Below are 25,000 nucleotides of genomic sequence, written 5' to 3' on the forward strand. Positions count from 1 at the left end.
CCCCACCCACAAATGCTGATGGACTCTGCCCTATTAGCATATACCCCACCCACAAATGCTGATGGACTCTGCCCTATTAGCATAGACCCCGCCCACGACTGCTGATGAACACCACCCTATTAGCATAGACCCCACCCACAAATGCTGATGGACTCTGCCCTATTAGCATATACCCCACCCACAAATGCTGATGGACTCCCCCCTATTAGCATATACCTCACCCACGACTGATGATGAACTCCACCCTATTAGCATAGACCCCGCCCACGACTGCTGATGAACGCCACCCTATTAGCATATACCCCACCCACAAATGCTGATGGACTCTGCCCTATTAGCATATACCTCACCCACGACTGCTGATGAACTCCACCCTATTAGCATAGATCCCGCCCACGACCGCTGATGAACACCACCCTATTAGCATAGACCCCACCCACGACTGCAGACAGACTCCACCCTATTAGCATATACCCCACCCACAAATGCTGATGGACTCCACCCTATTAGCATAGACCCCACCCACAACTGCTGACAGACTCCACCCTATTAGCATAGACCCCGCCCACGACTGCTGACAGACTCCACCATATTAGCATAGACCCCACCCACGACTGCTGACGGACTCCACCCTATTAGCATAGACCCCACCCACGACTGCTGACAGACTCCACCATATTAGCATAGACCCCGCCCACGACTGCTGACAGACTCGACCCTATTAGCATATACCCCGCCCACGACTGCTGACGGACTCCACCCTATTAGCATATACCCCACCCACGACTGCTGATGAACACCACCCTATTAGCATAGACCCCACCCACAAATGCTGATGGACTCTGCCCTATTAGCATATACCCCACCCACAAATGCTGATGGACTCTGCCCTATTAGCATATACCTCACCCACGACTGCTGATGAACTCCACCCTATTAGCATAGACCCCGCCCACGACCGCTGATGAACACCACCCTATTAGCATATACCCCACCCACAAATGCTGATGGACTCTGCCCTATTAGCATATACCCCACCCACAAATGCTGATGGACTCCACCCTATTAGCATATACCCCACCCACAAATGCTGATGGACTCTGCCCTATTAGCATATACCCCACCCACGACTGCTGACGGACTCCACCCTATTAGCATAGACCCCGCCCACGACTGCTGATGAACACCACCCTATTAGCATAGACCCCACCCACAAATGCTGATGGACTCTGCCCTATTAGCATATACCTCACCCACGACTGCTGATGAACTCCACCCTATTAGCATAGACCCCGCCCACGACTGCATATACCCCACCCACGACTGCTGACTCCACCCTATGACATAACCTTGTGTGTGTTTGTCAGTTTAAGCTCAATAAGATGTGAAAGAGAACTTAGTTTAATACTCACGGGACGCTCCGTCTGACACACAGCTTTCTGTGCGTGTGCTTCAGGTGTGTGTGTGCATTTAGAAAACCATATATCAGTAGTTCAGACCGATATGGCTTTAAAACACATCAGATCATAAACTCTCATGATGATGAAGATCTGCAATGTCACGTGAGCGTGAGTGTGATAGACATAATCATCAAAACCAAATGTTTTAGTTTTCGGCAGATTATCTGAGTATCAGAGGCATGATCAGGAGAAGCAGCTCATTTGCATTTAAAGACACATGCACAAATACATATTTTTCCTTCCAGTCAAAAATTGTAATTTACATTATGGTGTAATAAATGATCTGTGGGGTATTTTGAGCGGAGACACTGAGACTTATATCACATCTTGTGAAAAGAAGCATAATAGGTCCGCTTTAAGATCAGCATCAATGATCAAAAGAAGCTTTGTTACTTTCTCTATCTTGAAATGTTTTTGAATTAGTCCTAAATATGGTTCAGTATTGTTTTAGTGCTTTGTCTTTGTCTTGAACAAGTATTAGGATATATTCTGATCACTGAAGCGGTGATGAAATGGTTCGGGCGCAGCAGTTTGTGTTCCTCACGTCCTGTGTTTGTGTGTCTGTAGGGATGAAGGATGAAGAGTTTAGCTGGTCCTCCTACATCAAACTAAATAAAATACAGACGGCTCCCAAAGCCCTCTTTCAGAACCAGAACATGGTGAGAGACTCATGTCCCCTAGATGGCAGTGTTTCACTTTAATAACACACTTACACTAGACACCCACAGCACATTAACTCACATTAAACTCTTCACTATTAACAGTAATGTGACGTATTTACAAGTGTTTGATTGTCAAGTTTGATGCTCCAGATATTATTGGATGTGTCTGTTGTGTTTCAGACAGTGACGCCGTCAGGGTTTAGGGTTGGTATGAAGTTGGAGGCCATCGATAAGAAGAATCCCTCGTTCATCTGTGTTGCCACGGTTACCGACATGGTGGATAGTCGATTCCTGGTGCACTTTGACAACTGGGATGAAAGTTATGACTACTGGTAAACTCACAGCTGTGTGTCTCTGAAAGAGTGTGTCATCCTTCCTGAAAGGGAACAATAGCTTTTTATTATCTTTGAAAAGGACATCATTTTATGGCAATGCATTATTGATGCAAAACATGCACTAAAATGCACAAAAACTGGTAAGAAAGCCGTTGCTTATGCATTTACATGACCCCAAACCAGTAAATATTATAATTTACGTATAATGTAATTTATGAAATTATGGTTATAATGAAATAATAAAAGTGAATTTTACTCTCTAACCCTGAAGCAGGACATTTACCAACCATTCATATAATTAAAATTCACTCAGTTTTGGCATTTCCATTCATTTAACCACATAATCACCACTATTACTTATTATTATACAGTTATGCAATTATATATATGTGTGTGTGTGTGTGTGTGTGTGTGTGTGTGTGTGTGTGTGTGTGTGTGTGTGTGTGTGTGTGTGTGTGTGTGTGTGATACCTGCAAACACACAGATTGGCTGAAATTGTGATGAAATGGATGAAACAGAACAGGCTTAAATCTATCAAATGACAAGTTGAGTGTCTTGTTATATCAGTCGTAAGTCATGAGGACACAAATGGGGCACATTCTCATTCTCAGGAGTTGACCCAGTTATCAGTGTGTGTGTGTGTGTGTGTGTGTGTGTGTGTGTGTGTGTGTGTGTGTGTGTGTGTGTGTGTGTGTGTGTGTGTGTGTGTGTGTGTGTGTGTGTGTGTGTGTGTGTGTGTGTGTGTGTGTGTGTGTGACTCCTGTATAGAGCAGGCAGAATGCTTTTAACCGCTCATCAATTACTCAGGAGGTGGAGCACAAACTCTGGGTTTGACTGTCTTCAGCTGAGATCGCAGATCAGATCTGACAGTGAACAGCATGTCTCCTCTAAGCATTATGGTCCCACAATGCTTCCCAAACAGCCCACATTTGTTTCACTTCATTCAAACACCGTTTGAACAGTTCAGAAGAATTGGAGCCTGTTTTGGCACATAATTGTGTTATATCCTCTCACCATCAGACGTTAGAGACCGTGAGCGATCAGGTGTTGGTCAGAACAGTAAATTCACTGATTCTTCAGGAGCAAGTAGAGACCCAACACACTCACTGCCATGTTTACCCTACAAAAACCTACAAAATGTTACCAATACTAATATTTGTTGAAATAATTCAACATTTGAAGCCACTAATGCTCATCAGATCACACAAATGAATAGAAATGATGGCTCTGTCTAAAGAAATATGAAGTAAACGGCAGTATTTCTCCTGATGTGCTCACTTCTGGACTAAACGCCCTAATGTAAATTCTGTCATTAATGACTGAGCCTCATGTGGTTGGACACCCGTCAGACCTCCGTTCATCTTCAGACACAAATGAAGATATTTTAGTGTAAAGCTGATGCTGAGAAAGGCTTCAGATAGGCCTCCATTGGCATTCAGTACATTTACACTCACAAGACCCATAAAAGGCACTAAAAACGCCGTCACAAAGTCCATCTCACCACAGTGACTCTACAATAACTTTATGAATCGGCGAGAATAGTTTTTGTGCGCAAAAAAAAATCAAAATAACACCTTTATTCAACCTCTTTTTGTCTTCCGTGTGTGTCTCCACGACGCATGCGTGAGAATATGACACAGATCCGGCGTTCGGGAATCCATGAAATGCACACTTTAACCCCATTTGAGAACTACGGCGAGACCTAAAGCTCGATCAATGTAGAATTCAACAGCTGAGACACGCGCGTCTTCCTCTGCTTGTAAACAAATCTCTTCTGGGTCATGTGTCCGAACGCCGGATCTGCGTTGTGGAGACACACACAGAAGACAAGAACAAGTTGGATAAAGGTGTTATTTTGATTTTTTTTTCGCACAAAAACTATTGTCGTCACATCGTAAAATTATTGTAGAGTCACTGTGGTGAGATGGACTTTGTAACGACGTTTTTAGTGCCTTTTATGGGTCTTGTGAGTGTAAATGTACTGAATGCCAATGGAGGCCTATCTGAAGCCTTTCTCAGCATCAGCTTTACACTAAAATATCTTCATTTGTGTCTGAAGATGAACGGAGGTCTGACGGGTGTCCAACGACATGAGGGTGAGTAATTAATGACAGAATTTTCATTTTTGGGTGAACTAACCCTTTAAGAGGTTAATATTAGCATGACTAAATAACATTTTTGGTGTATGACAGAATAATTCAGTGGAAAAGAAGTATCTGTGATGCCTACATAATGAAGACGGTCTTTCACATCAACAACAGGAGATACATTTCCCCTCTCTTTCAAACGTTGTTGCTGTCTTAACTGCACATGATTGTTTGGTTATTATTTCTCACCATAGTTTTGTGTATTTCTCCGTTTCTGCAGGTGTGATGCAACAAGTCCTTATATTCATCCGGTTGGCTGGTGTCAAGAGTACGGCCGAACCCTCACCACCCCTCCAGGTGATGCAACTCTCTGAGATCAGTCCACACCATTATCAGTCTCACAAATAATTACAACGCACAAACGTGGAGCTGGTTTAGATCTTCATATCAGCTGAAATACAGACTAGCTTCAGAGGGATCACAGCGCGAGGACATACGTGACCAGACTTCTGCAGGGGATTCAAATAGTACAATCACAAAGTCATAAAAGCCATATTCAGCCTTAAAATATTTAATTAGGGGTTCGAGCGCCTGAGACTCTATTGCAACTGTTAAAATTTCCAATGATCAGCATTCTCCCCTAAAAATGTTCGGGCAGACCAAACCGTTAGTCGTAGAGACTTAAAACTTTGAGGGATGGTAGTACTCACAATGTCTACAATGTCACCAATTCTCATCCCAATCGGCCTGACGGGGGCGCTACAGCGGTGAAAAGTGCTCCCAAACCATTAGGCGGACCCCAAAGTGTATTTTTTGAGACTTTTGCAAACTAGTCTTATTTTTTTTGCCCGAACGTAACCAAACCGTTGCAGCAAGATTCTCTGCAGTCTGATTGCCAATAATGATAAAAAAAAGGTGAATTTTCAATTCACGCTCTCTAAGGGGCGCCAAAACGTTCGAAGTGGGCGGAGTCACTTTTACAAAAATGGCTATAACTTGTGAACGGAATGAGATAATTTCACCAAATTTGGCACTCATATGTAAGAGCTCATTATGTGGCCACGTCAAAAAAGCATGCGGCGACTGGCCACTTGGTGGCGCTATACCATGGAAAAACATCAAAATGTACTACGCAACCTTAAGTCTTGAAAAATGGCATGCAGTGTTTTTGCGGTCAGGTGGTACAATTTGGAGTTTGCAAGTTGTAATTATGAGTTCTACGAGGATATATGAATGCTTTTTACAAGTCAAAATTGATGGTAATTCCAACATGGCGTGAACACCATTCCCAATGTTTCATGGGACAAGTAGTTCATTCCTACGTAAAAGATACCCACATGATTGCTCTTTTTATGATGTCTCCATCAGCTTCTTAGTTCAGTGGGCATTGTCCCATTGTCACAATTATCCCACAGTAATGAACGAAGACTGCATATGTAATGACTTAATCTCTAGCCGCTCATGTGTCCGCCTCACTTCCTCCGTACTGTAGGATACCCTGATGTGAAGAACTTCTCCTGGGAGAAATACTTGGCAGAGACCAGCTCATTACCAGCTCCTGCTCGAGCCTTCAAAGTGGTGAGTGTGTGTGTGTGTGTGAGTGTGTGTTGCAAAACATTACCAGTCCCTCTGAGAGATCCCTGGTGCTGAGCGGTGCCATGCTGAAACATCTGCCTGAACAAGTTTCTCTCTCTCTCTCTATCTCTCTCTCTCTCTCTCTCTCTCTCTCTTCAGAAACCTCCTCACAGTTTTCAGCCCAATATGAAGCTGGAGGTGATCGACAAGAGGAATCCTGTTCTGATCCGAGTGGCCACAGTGGTTGATACGGATGACCATCGACTCCGGGTGAGAAGCTATATTTTCCACACATGACCCTGGAGAAGAGACCAGCATGCAGTGTGAATCTCTATGTTGGTCCTATCTCTATATTTTTACAATCCCTAGGACTAATTTCTCAATACTTATGGTAAACGGTAAATGGACTGCATTTATATAGCCATTATAGGCCATCCAAAGCGCTTTACACATTGCCTCACATTCACCCATTCATACACCGACGGCCATGCAAGGCGCCATCCAGCTCGTCAGGAGCAGCTGGGGTTAGGTGTCTTGCTCATGGACACCTCGACACTTGGTCAGGTGGAACCGGGGTTTGAAGCACCAACCTTACGTTTTGCAGACAACCTACATGAACCACTGAACCACTGCCGCCCCACAGCCACTGCCCCACAGCCACTGCCGCCCCACAGCCACTGCCCCACAGCCACAGCCACTGCCCCCCCACAGCCACTGCCCCACAGCCACTGCCCCACAGCCACAGCCACTGCCGCCCCACTGCCACTGCCGCCCCACAGCCACTGCCCCACAGCCACAGCCACTGCCCCCCCACAGCCACTGCCCCCCCACAGCCACTGCCCCACAGCCACTGCCCCACAGCCACAGCCACTGCCCCCCCACAGCCACTGCCCCCCCACAGCCACTGCCCCACAGCCACTGCCCCACAGCCACTGCCCCACAGCCACTGCCCCACAGCCACTGCCGCCCCACAGCCACTGCCCCACAGCCACAGCCACTGCCCCCCCACAGCCACTGCCCCACAGCCACTGCCCCACAGCCACAGCCACTGCCGCCCCACTGCCACTGCCCCACAGCCACAGCCACTGCCCCCCCACAGCCACTGCCCCACAGCCACTGCCCCACAGCCACTGCCGCCCCACAGCCACTGCCGCCCCACTGCCACTGCCGCCCCACAGCCACTGCCCCACAGCCACAGCCACTGCCCCACAGCCACAGCCACTGCCCCCCCACAGCCACTGCCCCACAGCCACTGCCCCACAGCCACTGCCGCCCCACAGCCACTGCCGCCCCACTGCCACTGCCGCCCCACAGCCACTGCCCCACAGCCACAGCCACTGCCCCCCCACAGCCACTGCCCCACAGCCACTGCCCCACAGCCACTGCCGCCCCACAGCCACTGCCCCACAGCCACTGCCCCACAGCCACTGCCGTCCCACAGCCACTGCCGCCCCACAGCCACTGCCGCCCCACAGCCACTGCCGCCCCACAGCCACTGCCCCACAGCCACTGCCGCCCCACTGCCACTGCCGCCCCACAGCCACTGCCCCACAGCCACTGCCCCACAGCCACTGCCGCCCCACAGCCACTGCCGCCCCACAGCCACTGCCGCCCCACAGCCACTGCCGCCCCACTGCCACTGCCGCCCCACAGCCACTGCCCCACAGCCACTGCCGCCCCACAGCCACTGCCGCCCCACAGCCACTGCCGCCCCACAGCCACTGCCGCCCCACTGCCACTGCCGCCCCACTGCCACTGCCGCCCCACAGCCACTGCCGCCCCACTGCCACTGCCGCCCCACAGCCACTGCCGCCCCACAGCCACTGCCGCCCCACTGCCACTGCCGCCCCACAGCCACTGCCGCCCCACTGCCACTGCCGCCCCACAGCCACTGCCGCCCCACAGCCACTGCCGCCCCACAGCCACTGCCGCCCCACTGCCACTGCCGCCCCACAGCCACTGCCCCACAGCCACTGCCGCCCCACAGCCACTGCCCCACAGCCACTGCCGCCCCACAGCCACTGCCCCACTGCCACTGCCGCCCCACAGCCACTGCCGCCCCACAGCCACTGCCGCCCCACTGCCACTGCCGCCCCACTGCCACTGCCGCCCCACTGCCACTGCCGCCCCACTGTTCCCACAAAGTTGGGAGCATGAAATTGTCCAAAATGTCTTTGTGAAGCATTAAGAGTTCCTTTCACTGGAACTAACCCCTGAAAAACAACCCAACCCATAATCCCCCCTCCAACAAACTTTACACTCGGCACAATGCAGTCAGGCAAGTCCCGTTCTCCTGGCAACCGCCAAACCCAGACTCGTCCATGGGATTGTCAGACGGAGAAGCGTGATTGGTCACTCAGAGAACACGTCTCCACTGCTCTAGAGTCCAGTGGTGGCGCACTTTACCCCACTGCATCCCACGCTTTGCATTGCACTTGGTGCTGTAAGGCTTGGATGAGCTGCTCGGCCATGGAAACCCATTCCATGAAGCTCTACACACTGTTCTTGAGCTCATCTGAAGGACACAGGAGTTTGGAGATCTGGAGCTCTTGACTCTGCAGAAAGTTGGAGACTTCTGTGACCCTCAGCATGTGCTGACCCCGCTCTGTGACCCTCAGCATGCGCTGACCCCGCTCTGTGACCCTCAGCATGCGCTGACCCCGCTGAGCTGTGGCTGAGTTGCTGTTGTTCCCAATCGCTTACACTTTGTTATAATCCCACTAACAGTTGAGCGTGGAATATTTAGTATAATATTTGGCCTTATTGCACAGGTGTCCACCGATCACGGCCCCACACTTGAGTTCTCTGAGCTCCTGAGAGCGGCCCATTCTCTCACTAATGTGTGTAGAAGCCAACACACACACACACACACACACACAGTCCTGAGAGCGGCCCATTCTCTCACTAATGTGTGTAGAAGCGAACACACACACACACACACACACACACACTCCTGAGAGCGGCCCATTCTCTCTCTAATGTGTGTAGAAGCGTCTGCACTAGAGCTGGAGTTACACACCTGTGGCCATGAAGGGGTTGAACACCTGAAGTGTCTCAATGCTTTTGCTATTATAGTCTGTCTTGTGTTGCGTCTCCGGCGTCGCTGTAATTGTCAGTGAAGCTCCAGTGATGCTGTGCTGATTCAGCTCATGGGCGATCCTATGGCAGCGTCTGATCCCTCAGCCGTCTGTTGGGGAGTTTAGGAGCGATCCGGGTGACTCATCCATGCTTCTTCTTTCCCGTGGGCTGAGGGAAGCTTTGCTCCATATACAAACATGATCTGTCAGTCCTCCAGTGCACTGATGGAGCTGAAAATGCTCTTCACACACATGAATGCGTGTAATATGTGGAGTTTGTACTGAGGAAGATTGTTCCTGTTGTTTTCAGAGCTATCAGAGGCGGTGATGAATGTTTTAATTCAACACTTCAACAGCAGCATTTGATTCACAATACTGAAAACACGCCTGCCAGTGTGTGGGATATACTCTACACAAATAACACAGACTCTTACTCGGCACAAATCCAGTACATTTTGCATGCTTGACGTTAATGTATTTTGCTCTGTAATATAAGTCGCAGCTTGTTTCAAAGGATCTAAAAAGACGTGATTTATATTCCGGTATATATGCTAATGTATTGGTGCACTAGCAGAGCTGCAGTGTTTTTCATAATGTTCAGAGCAGGACTTTATACTGGAGTTAACGCCAAGATCAATTCTCCACTGTTCACACTGAGTGAGCAACAAAGCCACTTGAAGTCCTTCATTCTTAATGAGAGTTGGCTTTGAGAGTTGGTTTGAGGCAACATGAGTTCAGTCCTAACTAATGTGCAGACATTATTCCACAGCCGCTTACAGCAGTCGAGCAGAAATGGATATCAGCACCAACAGGCCTCATTCGCAGAATTTACACACGATACGTAACTCAACTACATGTCAACTAGCAGTCAGAGTATGAGTAGTCTGCTTAATATCTTTATTAACTCTCTACTCACTTTACAACTACATGTCAGCTTCTTCTACCGAACCCAACAGTCTACTAATACTCTACTGAGAGCTTGTTGACATGTAGTTAGTAGAATGTCTAAAGTGGACCGTTGAAATGAAGTGTAAGCCTAAAAGATGTTTACTGTACATTCAGTGAACTCCTGCTCTCCTCTCCCATTTTGACCCGAAACTCATTTTTGATTTCCAAGATCTTGGACTACACACAATACATTTGACAGGATTCAAGGAGTTTATGTGGTTGTAGTAAAAATATAACAAATCCTTCCCTCACGGGTCAATTTGACCCACATAGGAATGAATGGAATATGAGGATATTTTTTTTTTATTTGTCACCATCCAGAACAAACACACACAAATGAAGGCATGAGACTATAGAACATCCCCAATGCACACACACATGCACACACACACACACACACACACACACACACACACACACACACACACACACACACACACACACACACACACACACACACACACACACACACACACACACACACACACACACACACACACACACATACATACACGTACACTTACACTTACACATACACATACACGTACACAGACACACGTACACACACACGTACACACACACACACACACACGTACACACACACACACACACACACACACACACGTTTGTTTTTGTGAAATGTGAGGACATTCCATAGGCGTAATGGTTTTTATACCGTACAAACCGTATTTTCTATCCCCTTACACTGCCCCTGCCCCTAAACCTACCCATCACACACACACACACACACACACTGCCCCTGCCCCTAAACCTAGCCCTCACAGGAGACTGTGCAGTTCACTTTCTGTGAAAAAAAACCTCATTCTGTGATTTATAAGCATTTTGAAAAGTGAGGACATGGGGAACGTCCTCATATTTCACCCTCTTTTTGTAATACCTGTGTCATTATACACATTTGTGTCCTGATATTTCACAAAAACATGCCCATCCGTACGCATACACACTCACTCACACACACACACACTCTCACACACACACACACACACACACACACACACACACACACACACACACGTACACACACACACACACACACACACACACATACATACACACACACATACATACACACACACACACACACACACACACACACATACACACACAAACACACGTACACAAACGTACACATAAACACACACGTACACATACACACGTACACATACACACACACTCTCACACACACACACACGTACACACACACACACACACACACACACACACACACTCACACACATGTACACAAACACATACACACATGTACACGTACACAAAGACATACACATACACAAATACACACACGTACACATACACACATACACACATGTACACATACACATACACACACGTACACATACACATACACACACACATTCATACACACACACACACACACAAACACACGTACACACACGTACACATACACCTAGGAATTCCCATTCAAATTAATGCACTGCAAAAATTGCTTTTCTTACTTACTATTTTTGTCTTGTCTCGAGTCCAAACATCTAAAAACTCTTAAAACAAGAAGCATTTACCAGACAAGCAAAAATTATCTTCTTGTTTTGGGGGAAAATAACTCAAAATGAAGCAAGGTTTTGCTTAAAATAAGCAAAATATCTGCCAATGAGGTAAGAAAAATAATCTTAATTCAAACAGAAAACAAGGTTATTTAGTTTGGCATTCCAAAGGATGAGGGTTAACCAATAATTATGAGCTTATTTCTGCTTATTGATCCCTCAAATGTTTGATAAGTTGCAAATAATAACATGCCCTCAATATATGTTCAATTAAAGGGATCGTTCTCCCTAAACTGAGCGCCTGTTTCTCACTGGATGTGCTAGAAGCACTTGTTTATCAGTCACAGATTAGATCAGCCACACTTCACCACATACTCATGCTGAAAGTAAAGCCACTGTGCATTGTTTTGGGTTCAAATACGCCAACACAAATAATTATGAACCCTTAAAATAACGTTTAATTAGACATACTTTTTGATCAAATTTATTTTAACTGAAAAATTGGATTTCATAGGGCACTAATGATATTCCATAACCGTTAGAGTGTAATAGCACTTGTTGGTTCCAAGGAGGCAGCAGAATCCACACACACACACACACACACACACTCACACTGACTGAGAGAAATAACACATGTCGCTGTCTGTCTCACACTCACCCAGAGAGCTGTCAGATCACTCTCACACTCATCATCCGTGATCCTCCACGGCACACACACACACACACACACACACACACACACACACACACACACAGTCAATCCGTCTTGTTCCTGTGTTACAGCACGACCTCCACCTCAGTCCTGCTCTCTCATCACCTGTGTTCGCTGACATTCACCAGTGGACTCCCACTGCGATTGAAAATCCCCATCAATATTTCCTCAAGCAGCTGTAATTGACTTAGAGGAAAGAGACCTTTACGTCCGAGTCTTTGATGGCTTCCCTCCACTCTCTCACCCAACCAGACAAGAGGTTTTGATTTTTTTGGTCCGACATAGAGTATCTGTGGACCCTTAAATAGTAAAAAATCCGAAGTTCATGTTTTGATACATTTTATACATTGGGTTAGTTTTGGTTTGGTTTCACATTGCAGTCATGCGAGCGCACTAAAGACCTGCACATGACACACTCGTCTTCATCTGTGTGTGCGGCATCTGGACATTGATTGGTTTGTAAACGGACGTGCGTCTGACGCGTCTTTGACAAGAATGGCGGACGCATATCGTGGCCACTAGTGAACAGTCGCATTGCTGGACTATTTTCTTTTCGTTACGTTTAAAAGTGGACATTTCAAGCTTTATATACACATATTTCTCATGTTTGTGAGACGAGTATCTGCTGAGTTTCGGTTTATTTGGGACGCGCTCCAGTTCATGCGCAAAACATGTGATCGCTCCCGCGATTATCATCTGCTATAGCCCATTTGCTTCTTATTTATTAAATTCAGGCGATTGGCTGATGAAACATTGATTAAAATTAAGATTGAATTCATACAAAGCGAACTTCACTTTAAAGAAAGGCTTTCTACAAAACAAAACTTAATGAAGTGGTCAAAATCATTTCTGACATATTGCACATCTTTGCCATTTTCATAATCAATATAGCCGAGATGAAATTTAAAAAATAACATTATAATATTTAAACATAAACAGGAACTTCCTGTAAATGCTCTGAAAGTCCGAACCGTACAGAAAATGCTTTCACACTAGAGACCAACCGAACCTTTGTTCAGTTTGATCTGGACTGAGACTGCCTCTTTTTGTCGGACCGAATCTCGTCTGTTTGGACCGGACCGTGGTCAGGGGGAGGTTTCACATCTGTGCTTTTGATTCGGACCAAACTGAAAAGTCAGAAAATCCGGACCAAACAAGGTAGGTGTGAAAGCGCCCTAAACTTTAAAACCCCCATTGAACACCACAGAATCAGTAGATCTTGAGCATGAACCCATAAAAATACAGAACACGTCAAAAGCATAAATGTATAAATGTAACTAAAACTAAAAAATTAAATTTATTTTAAAATAAACAAAAAATTTATGATAAAACTGTATTACATTAGCTCACCCATGAATATGTTTTCTGCCCAAGTCCGTCGGATTGCTTTCCATTGGCTGTGTAGGTGAAGACTACAACTCCCATGATTCCCTGCTCATTCACAGCATCATCAAGCCACGCCTTTGTTATGGTTTTGAATAAGTGACCTCTAGTGGCGAAAATTACATACTGTGCCTTTAATTTAAAATGAAGTGCTAAAATTGCTCAAACTAAAACTTAAGAACTATATACCCTGAATAAGTTGGCAAAACTTGAAAAATGTGAAAAAATCTCCCACTTAAGATTAATCTTCCACAAAAAACATTATATAACACTTCATTTTAGCATTTACCCTCCCTTTCGAGTGTCATGGCAAAGCATGCTGGGAAATATAAATCCCAGCCCAGTTAAATTTAAGTTGGTCTAAATTAAAAGAAACAAGTTCACACAACTCAAAACAATGAAACAATTCAGATGACTTAAAATGTGTCGGTTTTGAGAACTCAAAAGAAAAGAAAGTTGTAAATACTCATAAAAGTTTCATTTGCTTGATTTAAGTTTACACTACTCAAACCGATGAATTATTTTGAGCGTTAGGGTTTACAGTGCAGACCAAACAACAAAATGACTAAAACGTAACTTCAAGTCCCCCTGTACTCAATAATTGTATCCCTTAAAACTCACCAAAATTAAACATTTTTAAACAATCATCATTCATAAATAGCTTCAATGTAACGTGACACCATTGCTTCATTTAGTATGCGCAGACTCATGAATATGCAAATGAGCCCCGCCTCCCCTCACCCACACCAGCTCAGAGACTCGCTCAACTTTACTGTAGTAAACGTTATCAAACAGCTAATAATGAGTTGCTAATGTTAGCATGTTCGCCATTTCAGTCTGCCTTCACTCTAAAAAACTCTGGGTTAAAAACAACTCAAGTTGGGTTGAAAATGGACAAACCCAGCAATTGGGTTGTTTTATGCAAACATTTAACCCAACCGCTGGGTTAAAACAACCCATTTGCTGGGTTAGTCCATTTTCAACCCAGCATTTTTTAGAGTGTCCTTAGAAACGCTTTGAACATCGCAGAACGTCAGTGGAGAAAGGCATATAGTTCATCATAACATCATAATACACATAATTCACCGCTATTTTGCTAAATATACATGATTTTTCAAATCAGCAGAACAATATACCAGGATTACGGCTTTTCATGAGACTCACTGCTTCAGAGAATAGTTAATGATATGCTAAGCCCCGCCCCCTCACGACGTGATTGGTTACATGTTTGTGACATCAGAAACACCAGAGATTTCGTGTTTTTGAGACCGTCTTTGGAGAAAATACTCAGCAATGGTGTTTCAATGAGCTGAAATCATATTAAAACACCACATAGACACATAATCAACATTAAACTCTTGATATTCACCACAAAGCCAGAGGGAAGCGAGATGTGCTTGGAGATATCGATAAATTCAGATTTAGTCATGGGTGGAGGCGTGGAAATAGAAGATATAAAAGTGACCGATAAGAAGGATGCAAATGAAACCTTATCTCAAACGGTCATGGACACTAAAGGACACTAAAACACGCTCTCGCTGTCCGACTGATTTGCTGTTTTATCACAGTCCCAGAGACAGGCTGTCCTTTAAGGGCTGTTGCTCTTTTCTTCTCATTGTTTTGATGGCTCTTTTGAATCTCCATATGACCAGCAGTCCAGTCCGCTCTTCCAGCTCAACGTCACATCTCTCCTCAAGGGAGCCTGAAATGCTACTAGCCGAGCTCCTGCTTTCATCTGTGTTTCGTTCCTTGTAGAAGAATGGGCTCTTTATTTATCAGCACACATCAGCTGGTGGGCATTTGAGTGACTTTCAGGCAATGTCACCAGAGAAAGACTCAGTTCCTCTAACCTGTGCTTAAGTGCAGGATGTTGACAGCTCATGTGGACAGGATGGATGGATCAAACCGCCACTTACAGAACTAACTCACTACACCACATGCCTTCCCATCAATGCCACACTCTTCTCAAACCAGGGCCACTTTAGGGGCATTCAACCACCACTACAGAAACTCTGTGGCTTTTCATTTTCAGTGTTTCTACAGCTAACACAAATTTGCTCTAAGAATGTTTTTATAACGTTCCCATGAAGTTGTAGAAACGTTATTTGTGAATGTTCAAGTGTGCAGTTTTTTAAAATGTGCTTTTGTGAGCATTTCGCAAACATTTCGTTTTGGAAATGTTACTTTTGAATGTTTTCGGTATGTTCTGAAGCAGAAACATTTCAAAAATGAACATTATTAAAGACCAGGGGCCTCATTTATAAAACTTTGCATAGGATTTGCGTCAGAAGTGGCGTACGGATGAAACATAGGACGTGCGTACGCACAGAAATATTCGGATTTATAAAACCGTGCGCACGCACGTCCTACGCAGTTTTCCCTTAATAAATCACAATCAATTCTATATGTAGCGCAGCTTTTGTGGCTTCATGTCACGCCCATAGTTGTCCATAAATAGTCCGTGAAACGCCCACAAGTTAATATTCATCGATTGCGAAATCATTGCAAACACAGAGAGGAAATAAAAAATGTTCAAGTGTGCAGTTTTTTAAAATGTGCTTTTGTGAGCGTTACGCAAACATTTCGTTTTGGAAATGTTACTTTTGAATGTTTTCGGTATGTTCTGAAGCAGAAACATTTCAAAAATGAACATTATTAAAGACCAGGGGCCTCATTTATAAAACTTTGCATAGGATTTGCGTCAGAAGTGGCGTACGGATGAAACATAGGACGTGCGTACGCACAGAAATATTCGGATTTATAAAACCGTGCGCACGCACGTCCTACGCAGTTTTCCCTTAATAAATCACAATCAATTCTATATGTAGCGCAGCTTTTGTGGCTTCATGTCACGCCCATAGTTGTCCATAAATAGTCCGTGAAACGCCCACAAGTTAATATTCATCGATTGCGAAATCATTGCAAACACAGAGAGGAAATAAAAAATGTTCAAGTGTGCAGTTTTTTAAAATGTGCTTTTGTGAGCGTTACGCAAACATTTCGTTTTGGAAATGTTACTTTTGAATGTTTTCGGTATGTTCTGAAGCAGAAACATTTCAAAAATGAACATTATTAAAGACCAGGGGCCTCATTTATAAAACTTTGCATAGGATTTGCGTCAGAAGTGGCGTACGGATGAAACATAGGACGTGCGTACGCACAGAAATATTCGGATTTATAAAACCGTGCGCACGCACGTCCTACGCAGTTTTCCCTTAATAAATCACAATCAATTCTATATGTAGCGCAGCTTTTGTGGCTTCATGTCACGCCCATAGTTGTCCATAAATAGTCCGTGAAACGCCCACAAGTTAATATTCATCGATTGCGAAATCATTGCAAACACAGAGAGGAAATAAAAAATGTTCAAGTGTGCAGTTTTTTAAAATGTGCTTTTGTGAGCGTTACGCAAACATTTCGTTTTGGAAATGTTACTTTTGAATGTTTTCGGTATGTTCTGAAGTAGAAACATTTCAAAAATGAACATTATTAAAGACCAGGGCCTCATTTATAACCGTTGCGTACGCACAAAACAGGCCCTGGAAGAGGTGTACGCTACTTCTGATGCATAAGCTGTGATTTATAAAAACAAACTTGACGGGAAAATGCGTACAAACTCTTTTACTAGAGTGAGAAAAGTAATGAAGTAAGAACAATTTAAAACTCTGTTTTCATTTTGATATACACATTTACATTAATGTTCCAGTTTCATTAATGGCGATATGCACTGAAATTACATAAAGTCAATACTCAGAATTTAAACAAAAATTACATGAATTTAGATAGACGTGCGACTTTTGATCAGTTTTCCTGTTACTCACTGTTTTAATAACAGCAAGGATTAAATACAGGCTAATTCCAATAATTCCTCTTTAAACTAAACTGCAGATCTCATGTTATGACAAAATATCTTAAGTAAGAACGATGATCAGTGATGCACACTGACTGCGATATCACAGACTCTGCAGGATTGGGTGGTCGAACGGTCCATTATCCGGTTTGAATATGTCCAATGATAATCTTACTGTACAACCACAGCTGCTCGAACACTGAGTGTAAAGACATCTTCACAAAATTATGAGAAATACCACTGTATTTGAAGGATAAAACTTGAAGAAAAAATTAAGATTTGCACGTTTCCTTAAATACTTTGACAGTGACGCTCTGAGTCAGACGATTGTATTTACCGTACGCTGCAATAAATAAGTAAGCTTATCTGTTTAAATTAAAATAGCCTAAACATCCTGTATGTTCACATTATCAGCAAAACTGCATGAATTTGAGTTGAAGGGTTTAAAATTAACAAAATATTTTCAATTTAAAGTAACATTTGGCCCGTGGAAATGAATGAATAAACTTTATTTTAAAAAAAATCTGAAGTATTTTATACGATTTTGTTTTTATGGATATTTTGATATATTTATTCTAAAACATAAAAAGGATATTGGATGATTGTCACCAATGTACTGTGTAAGGCACAAATGGCATTTATAGTGTCTTGTATATTAATATTTTTAATTTCTTGTACCTTTGACAGTGTTAAACATGGTGTCACGTGGATGGTAATATGCATGCAAATGATATGCAAAAGAGGTTATGCATTTTTCAGGTTTTATAAATCAGAATTTTTTTGTGCGTACGCAAAATCTAGCTTTTGTGCGTACGTACACTTTTAGGATGAAATCTACGGAAAGTTTTATAAATGAGACTCCAGATGACTTTGAGCAAACGTTCTATTAGCGTTACTGGAAGAACGTTTGTTCATAACTTTGAGAGAACCTTGCCACAACGCTCTGTTAGCTGGGTTTGTCTTAAAATTAACTAAAAACTAAATTCTGTGAGGATTATGTTTAAGACAAGTAAACATTTTAACATGAACATTTTCTGAAAAAATTATTTTATTTGTTTTATTTTTCTAAGAGTTGTGCATTGCTCTCTTTTAGATCCATTTTGATGGCTGGACAGAGGAATATGATTACTGGATCGATGCAGACAGCCCAGATATTCATCCGGCCGGCTGGTGCGCCAAAACTGGACATCCACTGCAGCCTCCAATCAGTGAGTACATGATACACACAACCATCATCCTTCCCATGACACATGTTAAGCAGCAATAGTATGAGTCTCTCTGAAAACACACTGCACTCGCAACCAAAACAATCCAAACTTACAGCCAATCAGAAGAGCGTGTGGGCGGAGTCTCTCTGAAAACACACTGCACTCGCAACCAAAACAATCCAAACTTACAGCCAATCAGAAGAGCGTGTGGGCGGAGTCTCTCTGAAAACACACTGCACTCGCAACCAAAACAATCCAAACTTACAGCCAATCAGAAGAGCGTGTGGGCGGAGTCTCTCTGAAAACACACTGCACTCGCAACCAAAACAATCCAAACTCAGAGCCAATCAGAAGAGAGTGTGGGCGGAGTCTCTCTGAAAACACACTGCACTCGCAACCAAAACAATCCAAACTCAGAGCCAATCAGAAGAGAGTGTGGGCGGAGTCTCTCTGCAAACGCACTGCACTCGCAACCAAAACAATCCAAAATCACAGCCAATCAGAAGAGCGTGTGGGCGGAGTCTCTCTGCAAACGCACTGCACTCACAACCAAATCAATCACAAATCACAGCCAATCAGAATAGAGTGTGGGCGGAGTCTCTTTGCAAATGCACTGCACTCACAACCGAAACGATCCAAACTTACAGCCAATCAGAAGAGAGTGTGGGCGGAGTCTCTCTGCAAAAGCACTCGCAACCAGATCAATCAAAACTCACAGCCAATCAGAAGAGAGTGTGGGCGGAGTCAATCACAAATGACAGCCAATCAGAAGAGCGTGTGGGCGGAGTCTCTCTGCAAGTGCAGTTATCATATACTGTGTTTTAGCAACATGCAGATTAGATCATTTGCATAGTATGTATAATGCAGTGCAAATGTCAGGCTATTTTACATATAGTACTGACAATTATCAAGAAAGTGATTGAACCACAAACGTCTCTAGCCGCTCTGTAAACAGACGGACTGCCTCAGATCCTCTAAACCACTGCCATTTTCCTCGTCTTTTCATGGAAAATTGAAGCCGAGAGAGAGCGAGAAGTAATTATGCGGATATAAAAGAGGGACGGAGGACCTCTCGCTTCCTCTCCTGTCGATATCTTCTGTTCGCTCCAGAGGATGCTGGGATATGCTGTTGAACAATGAGCTGTTCTTCAGTCAGTCTTGCTGATAATCTTCTTCTCGTTCTCGTTCCCTCACTCCGTGTCCATGGAAACGGATCGAGCAATGTTTAGAAATCAGCAACTGGCATCAGGATGTGACCGACTTGCAGAGAGAGAGAGAGAGAGAGAGAGAAAACGAGTGTGAGAAAGAGAATGAGTCCATATCAGTCTATATATCAGTTTGAGTCTGTATATGAATATGAATCTATATATTCTCTCTATATAAACTGACACAGTTGTTTCCTGCAAATGTGCTCATTGAGTAAATGAGGCCACAACCTCGTAATTGGCATAGAAATAATTTCACACAATAAATTTAACCCTTCAAATGCACATTGTCCTTTACTTCCTCACTTCTATTTTAAAACTCTTTTATATTCATCAGCATTAGTTCATAAACAATTGCCTGGACATAAATGTGCGCTAATGTTCATTGATTGAGCCGCTCTGGAGCTCTGGATTGGGGATGCGTGAGCCGTGTTTTCCAGCGGTTAGATCAGTTCAGATCAAATGTGCGCATCCGTTACTAGGGCTGTGCGATATTGAAGAAAAATGCGATATCCTTGTTAAATAATGCGATATTTTCGATATGCGATACGATATTGCTTTAAGTGTGTAAAATCTATTTCTTTCCCCAACTGATATCGTTCACTTAAAGCATAATCGACTGTGTTTACATGAATACTCATCAAGACATAACTGTGTGTGTATTTGACAGTTCAAGTGTGTAACAAGACACGGAAAAAAGAACGGCTTGTGCGCACGTTTCGGTGTGTGTGTGTGTGTCAGACAGCGCGAGACTGCAAGGAGTTGTTTTTCGCTAGTTATTGTGTTTAATAACTCTTTTTAACGTCAAGCGAGTCACATGAGTAACAGTCGTGTGCTCAGTCTATTCTCTGATATATGCGTCAACTTAAAACATACACTTTTCACAATGTTGAAGTAGCCTATTTAAATCATTCAGATATTGCGTGCTGTTGCGATATGCATATTGCGATATGTACATTTGCGATATTTCAATAATTTCGATATATTGCGCAGCCCTAACTGTGACACAGGACATTAGTTCTGACTGGATCTCTTCCCTAATCGTCACTCCCTAACTTTTTCATCTCGTTTTTATTTGTTGATGAAAATGACAGTTGATTTTCGTCATAGTTTTTATCATCCAACACTAGTTTTTATTTAGTTATCGTCTCGTTTTCGTCAGTGAAAAAAGGTTGTTGACGAAAATTATGACGAAAATTATTCGTCAGTGAAATTAACACTGACAGCAACATAGTGTCGGCCCAGATCCGGCCCACATCTGGTAAATACACCGACATTTACATTTTTCATTGTTTGCAAATAAAAAAAATTTGCGGCTGCCATACTTTATAAAAATAGTCCAAAATAATGCAACCCGCGGCTCTATAATTTTTACCTAACAACACTGAGGGCCCTTCTTTATCGATCTCAGATTACGGCACCAAAAGGGTCGTCCCTCGTCTCCTCAAGGGTCATGAAACTCAGCAGCCGTCAGTTCTCACCACAGCTTTGAAAAATGCTATAAAAGTGGGCGTGGCTAAGCTGCGGAGAGGAGGGGGTGAGGGGAGACTGACTGACAACAGCAACGGCTTCTGATTCACAGGATTATTTCACTCTCAGTAAAAGCATCAACGCTTCCCAAAAAATGGCACGCTGCAAAATATCATTACGTAACACAATATACACATAGTTTTGTAAGCTCACCTTAAATAACACAAATACATAAAGTAAATATACTATGACAGCTATGTATTACACAAATAAGTGCACAGCCATTCGCATGTTCTCTGTATAGAAAATATATATGCACACGCTGATGCATCATTGATAACTTTTGAGCTTATTTTGCAGTGTTTTATGAGCCGTTTGATCGGTTAATGTGCCGTGAAGAGCGGTTACACTCACAGTGTGGATGAATCGAGTTTGTGTGAAGACTCAGGATCTACCGAAGAGAACTTATGCGATGCAGAAACCCTTACAAAGCAAAAATAATCACTCGTTTTTGATTCATTAATGCATCTCTCACTTATGAATGCGATCTCACTCTTTGAAGCGCCTGTCAATCAACATGTGCTGCTGTGTTAAGGTCTCTTCTCATAGGATAAGGACACGCAGACTCATGAATAATTAAGTGAGGCCTCTTCTCATTGGATAAGGACATGCAGTCTCATGAATAATTAAGCCTGGCGTCTTCTCATTGGATAAGGACATGCAGTCTCATGAATAATTAAGCCTGGCGTCTTCTCATTGGATAAGGACATGCAGTCTCATGAATAGTTAAGCCAGGCGTCTTCTCATTGGATAAGGACACGCAGACTCATGAATAATTAAGCCTGGCGTCTTCTCATTGGATAAGGACATGCAGTCTCATGAATAATTAAGCCAGGCGTCTTCTCATTGGATAAGAACATGCAGTCTCATGAATAATTAAGCCTGACGTCTTCTCATTGGATAAGAACATGCAGTCTCATGAATAATTAAGCCTGGCGTCTTCTCATTGGATAAGGACATGCAGTCTCATGAATAATTAAGCCTGGTGTCTTGTCATGGGATAAGGACACGCAGACTCATGAATAATTAAGTGAGGCCTCTTCTCATAGGATAAGGACACGCAGACTCATGAATAATTAATGAGACATTGATGAGTCATCGCTTTACTATAGTACGACAAAACGTCACATTCTGCACATTATAGCGCAAAAATGTTTACAATTAACTCGTTTTCTCCTACACTCAGAATGAATGGATGGTAACATTGACTTGCTCAACACTTGGAAAATTGGGTTTAGGGTTTCATGACCCTTTAATGAGTCATGGGTGTGTTTTGGGCGTAACGTGCAATAAACCAATCAGAGCCTCATCTCCCTTTCCCTTTAAAAGCCAGTTGTGCTGCACCATGAGAGGATTCACTAAAATGTAATAATACGTGATGTGTGTGTGTGTGTGTGTGTGTCTTCATAGCTCCTCAGGACATGTTTGAGACGTCTGAGCAGGGCGGCTGTCCCACGGCAGGCTGTAAGGGAGTGGGACACATCAAAGGAGCGCGCTACTCTGGACACCACAGGTGTGTGTGTGTGTGTGTGTGTGTGTCCTGTCTTCAGCATCACTGCAGTCTAAAGCCTGTTTATACATATACTGTATACACACGTTACATGAGGGGTGTTTTCTTAGAAGGGGCAAAAAATGTGGATGGCAAAACAACTGCCATTACACAGTTTATTGTTTTGATGTTGTTCTTTACTCTGTGCCAAACTAATATCATCATAATATCATTATATAATATTGAGGGGTTTTTTTACCCTTATTAGCATGTTTAGTTTTAAGCTCCAACTCACTCAATTCTGATCAATATCTCCGGAAACAAGACTTAATATCTTCAGTCGTTTTTGTTGATTTTAAGAATGTTTTGCAGCCACTACAGCGATAGCAGGTGTTGTTTGTAAGTTGGCCCATGTGTTGTGGTGTTTCAGTGCTGTGGGATGCCCGTACTCTGACATTAACCTGAATAAGGACTCGGTTCTGCCGGATCGGCTGAGCGGAGAGATGCCGGGAAGCGGAGTGGGTCGGCCGCGCAGAGCAGAAGCCACCGCAGAGACTTCAGCCGACGCTCAAGAGTGAGTGCTCCATTCCCCCATCTCTTTAAATACTCAAAAGGCTTCTATGATGCAAAACTGACCGGGAAATATCCATGATTATGACACCAAAGCTCATTAAGAGTTGCGTGCATAAGTTTGCACCCCCCACGTTTGCTCCAGGTCTTGCATGTTCTGTGGCTTTACAACACTTCTGCACATTTAAGTTCTTCTGAACAGTGACTGTATGAAGTATTAAAGGGTTAGTTCACCCAAAAATGTAAATTCTGTCATTAATGACTGAGCCTCATGTGGTTGGACACCCGTCAGACCTCCGTTCATCTTCAGACACAAATGAAGATATTTTAGTGTAAATCTGATGCTCTGAAAAGCCTCCATTGGCTCAACTTTACACTCTCAAGACCCTTAAAAGACACTAAAGACTAAAGTTACAAAGTCCATCTCACTACAGCGGCTCTACAATAACTTTATGAAGACGAGAATAGTTTTTGTGCGCAAAAAAAACACTTAGTAATGACTTATATAGTGATGACGATTTCAAAACACGGCGTCATGAAGCTTCGGAGCGTTATGAATCAGTGAGTCGATTCATGATTCGGATCGCATGTCAAACCGCCACACTGCTGAATCGACTCACTGATTCATAACGCTCTGAACCGCTGAATCGACTCACTGATTCATAACGCTCTGAACCGCTGAATCGACTCACTGATTCATAACGCTCTGAACTGCTGAATCGACTCACTGATTCATAACGCTCTGAACCGCTGAATCGACTCACTGATTCATAACGCTTCGAAGCTTCATGAGGCCGTGTTTTGAAATCGTCATCACTATATAAGTCGTTATTTAGGGGTTTTTTTGCGCACAAAAACTATTCTCGCCGATTCATAAAGTTATTGTAGAGCCGCTGTAGTGAGATGGACTTTGTAACTTTAGTCTTTAGTGTCTTTTAAGGGTCTTGAGAGTGTAAAGTTGAGCCAATGGAGGCCTTTCAGAGCATCAGATTTACACTAAAATATCTTCATTTGTGTCTGAAGATGAACGGAGGTCTGACGGGTGTCCAACCACATGAGGCTCAGTCATTAATGACACAATTTTCATTTTTGGGTGAACTAACCCTTTAATCCATATTTATACACTGAGGACAACTGTGTGTGATTATTATGAAAGCTGATGCTCAAAAAGCCAACATTATGCATTAAGAACTTTTGCAAAAGCGCTGTTTAACACACCTCGAACACAGCGTTCAAAATAGAGCTGATTTACATCATCTTAAATGTACAGTGGCTGTTTTCAGTGTCACATGAGTGGCGTTTTGCGACACATTAAAACCGAAAGACTCAGTTATAATTAATAAAGCTGTCTACACTTGAGCTGACAGA

The 25,000-nt window shown here is 43.5% G+C and overlaps 1 protein-coding gene across 3 annotated transcripts in view; it reads left to right on the forward strand.

Moving 5' to 3' along the window:
* l3mbtl3 (L3MBTL histone methyl-lysine binding protein 3) overlaps positions 1 to 25,000 on the forward strand; it is a 65,530-nt gene that overhangs the window by 19,563 nt on the left and 20,967 nt on the right. For all 3 annotated transcript variants that reach the window (XM_079830819.1, XM_079830820.1, XM_079830821.1), the window contains 8 exons: positions 2,028 to 2,119; positions 2,303 to 2,454; positions 4,825 to 4,901; positions 6,037 to 6,122; positions 6,279 to 6,389; positions 18,724 to 18,838; positions 22,984 to 23,086; positions 23,493 to 23,636. In XM_079830819.1, the coding sequence (XP_079686945.1) occupies positions 2,028 to 2,119; positions 2,303 to 2,454; positions 4,825 to 4,901; positions 6,037 to 6,122; positions 6,279 to 6,389; positions 18,724 to 18,838; positions 22,984 to 23,086; positions 23,493 to 23,636 (880 nt within the window). The remainder of the gene's footprint in view (positions 1 to 2,027; positions 2,120 to 2,302; positions 2,455 to 4,824; positions 4,902 to 6,036; positions 6,123 to 6,278; positions 6,390 to 18,723; positions 18,839 to 22,983; positions 23,087 to 23,492; positions 23,637 to 25,000) is intronic.

The sequence above is a fragment of the Gobio gobio genome (genome assembly GCF_949357685.1).
Source record: "Gobio gobio genome assembly, chromosome: 12".
In the NCBI taxonomy this organism is placed as follows: domain Eukaryota; kingdom Metazoa; phylum Chordata; class Actinopteri; order Cypriniformes; family Gobionidae; genus Gobio; species Gobio gobio.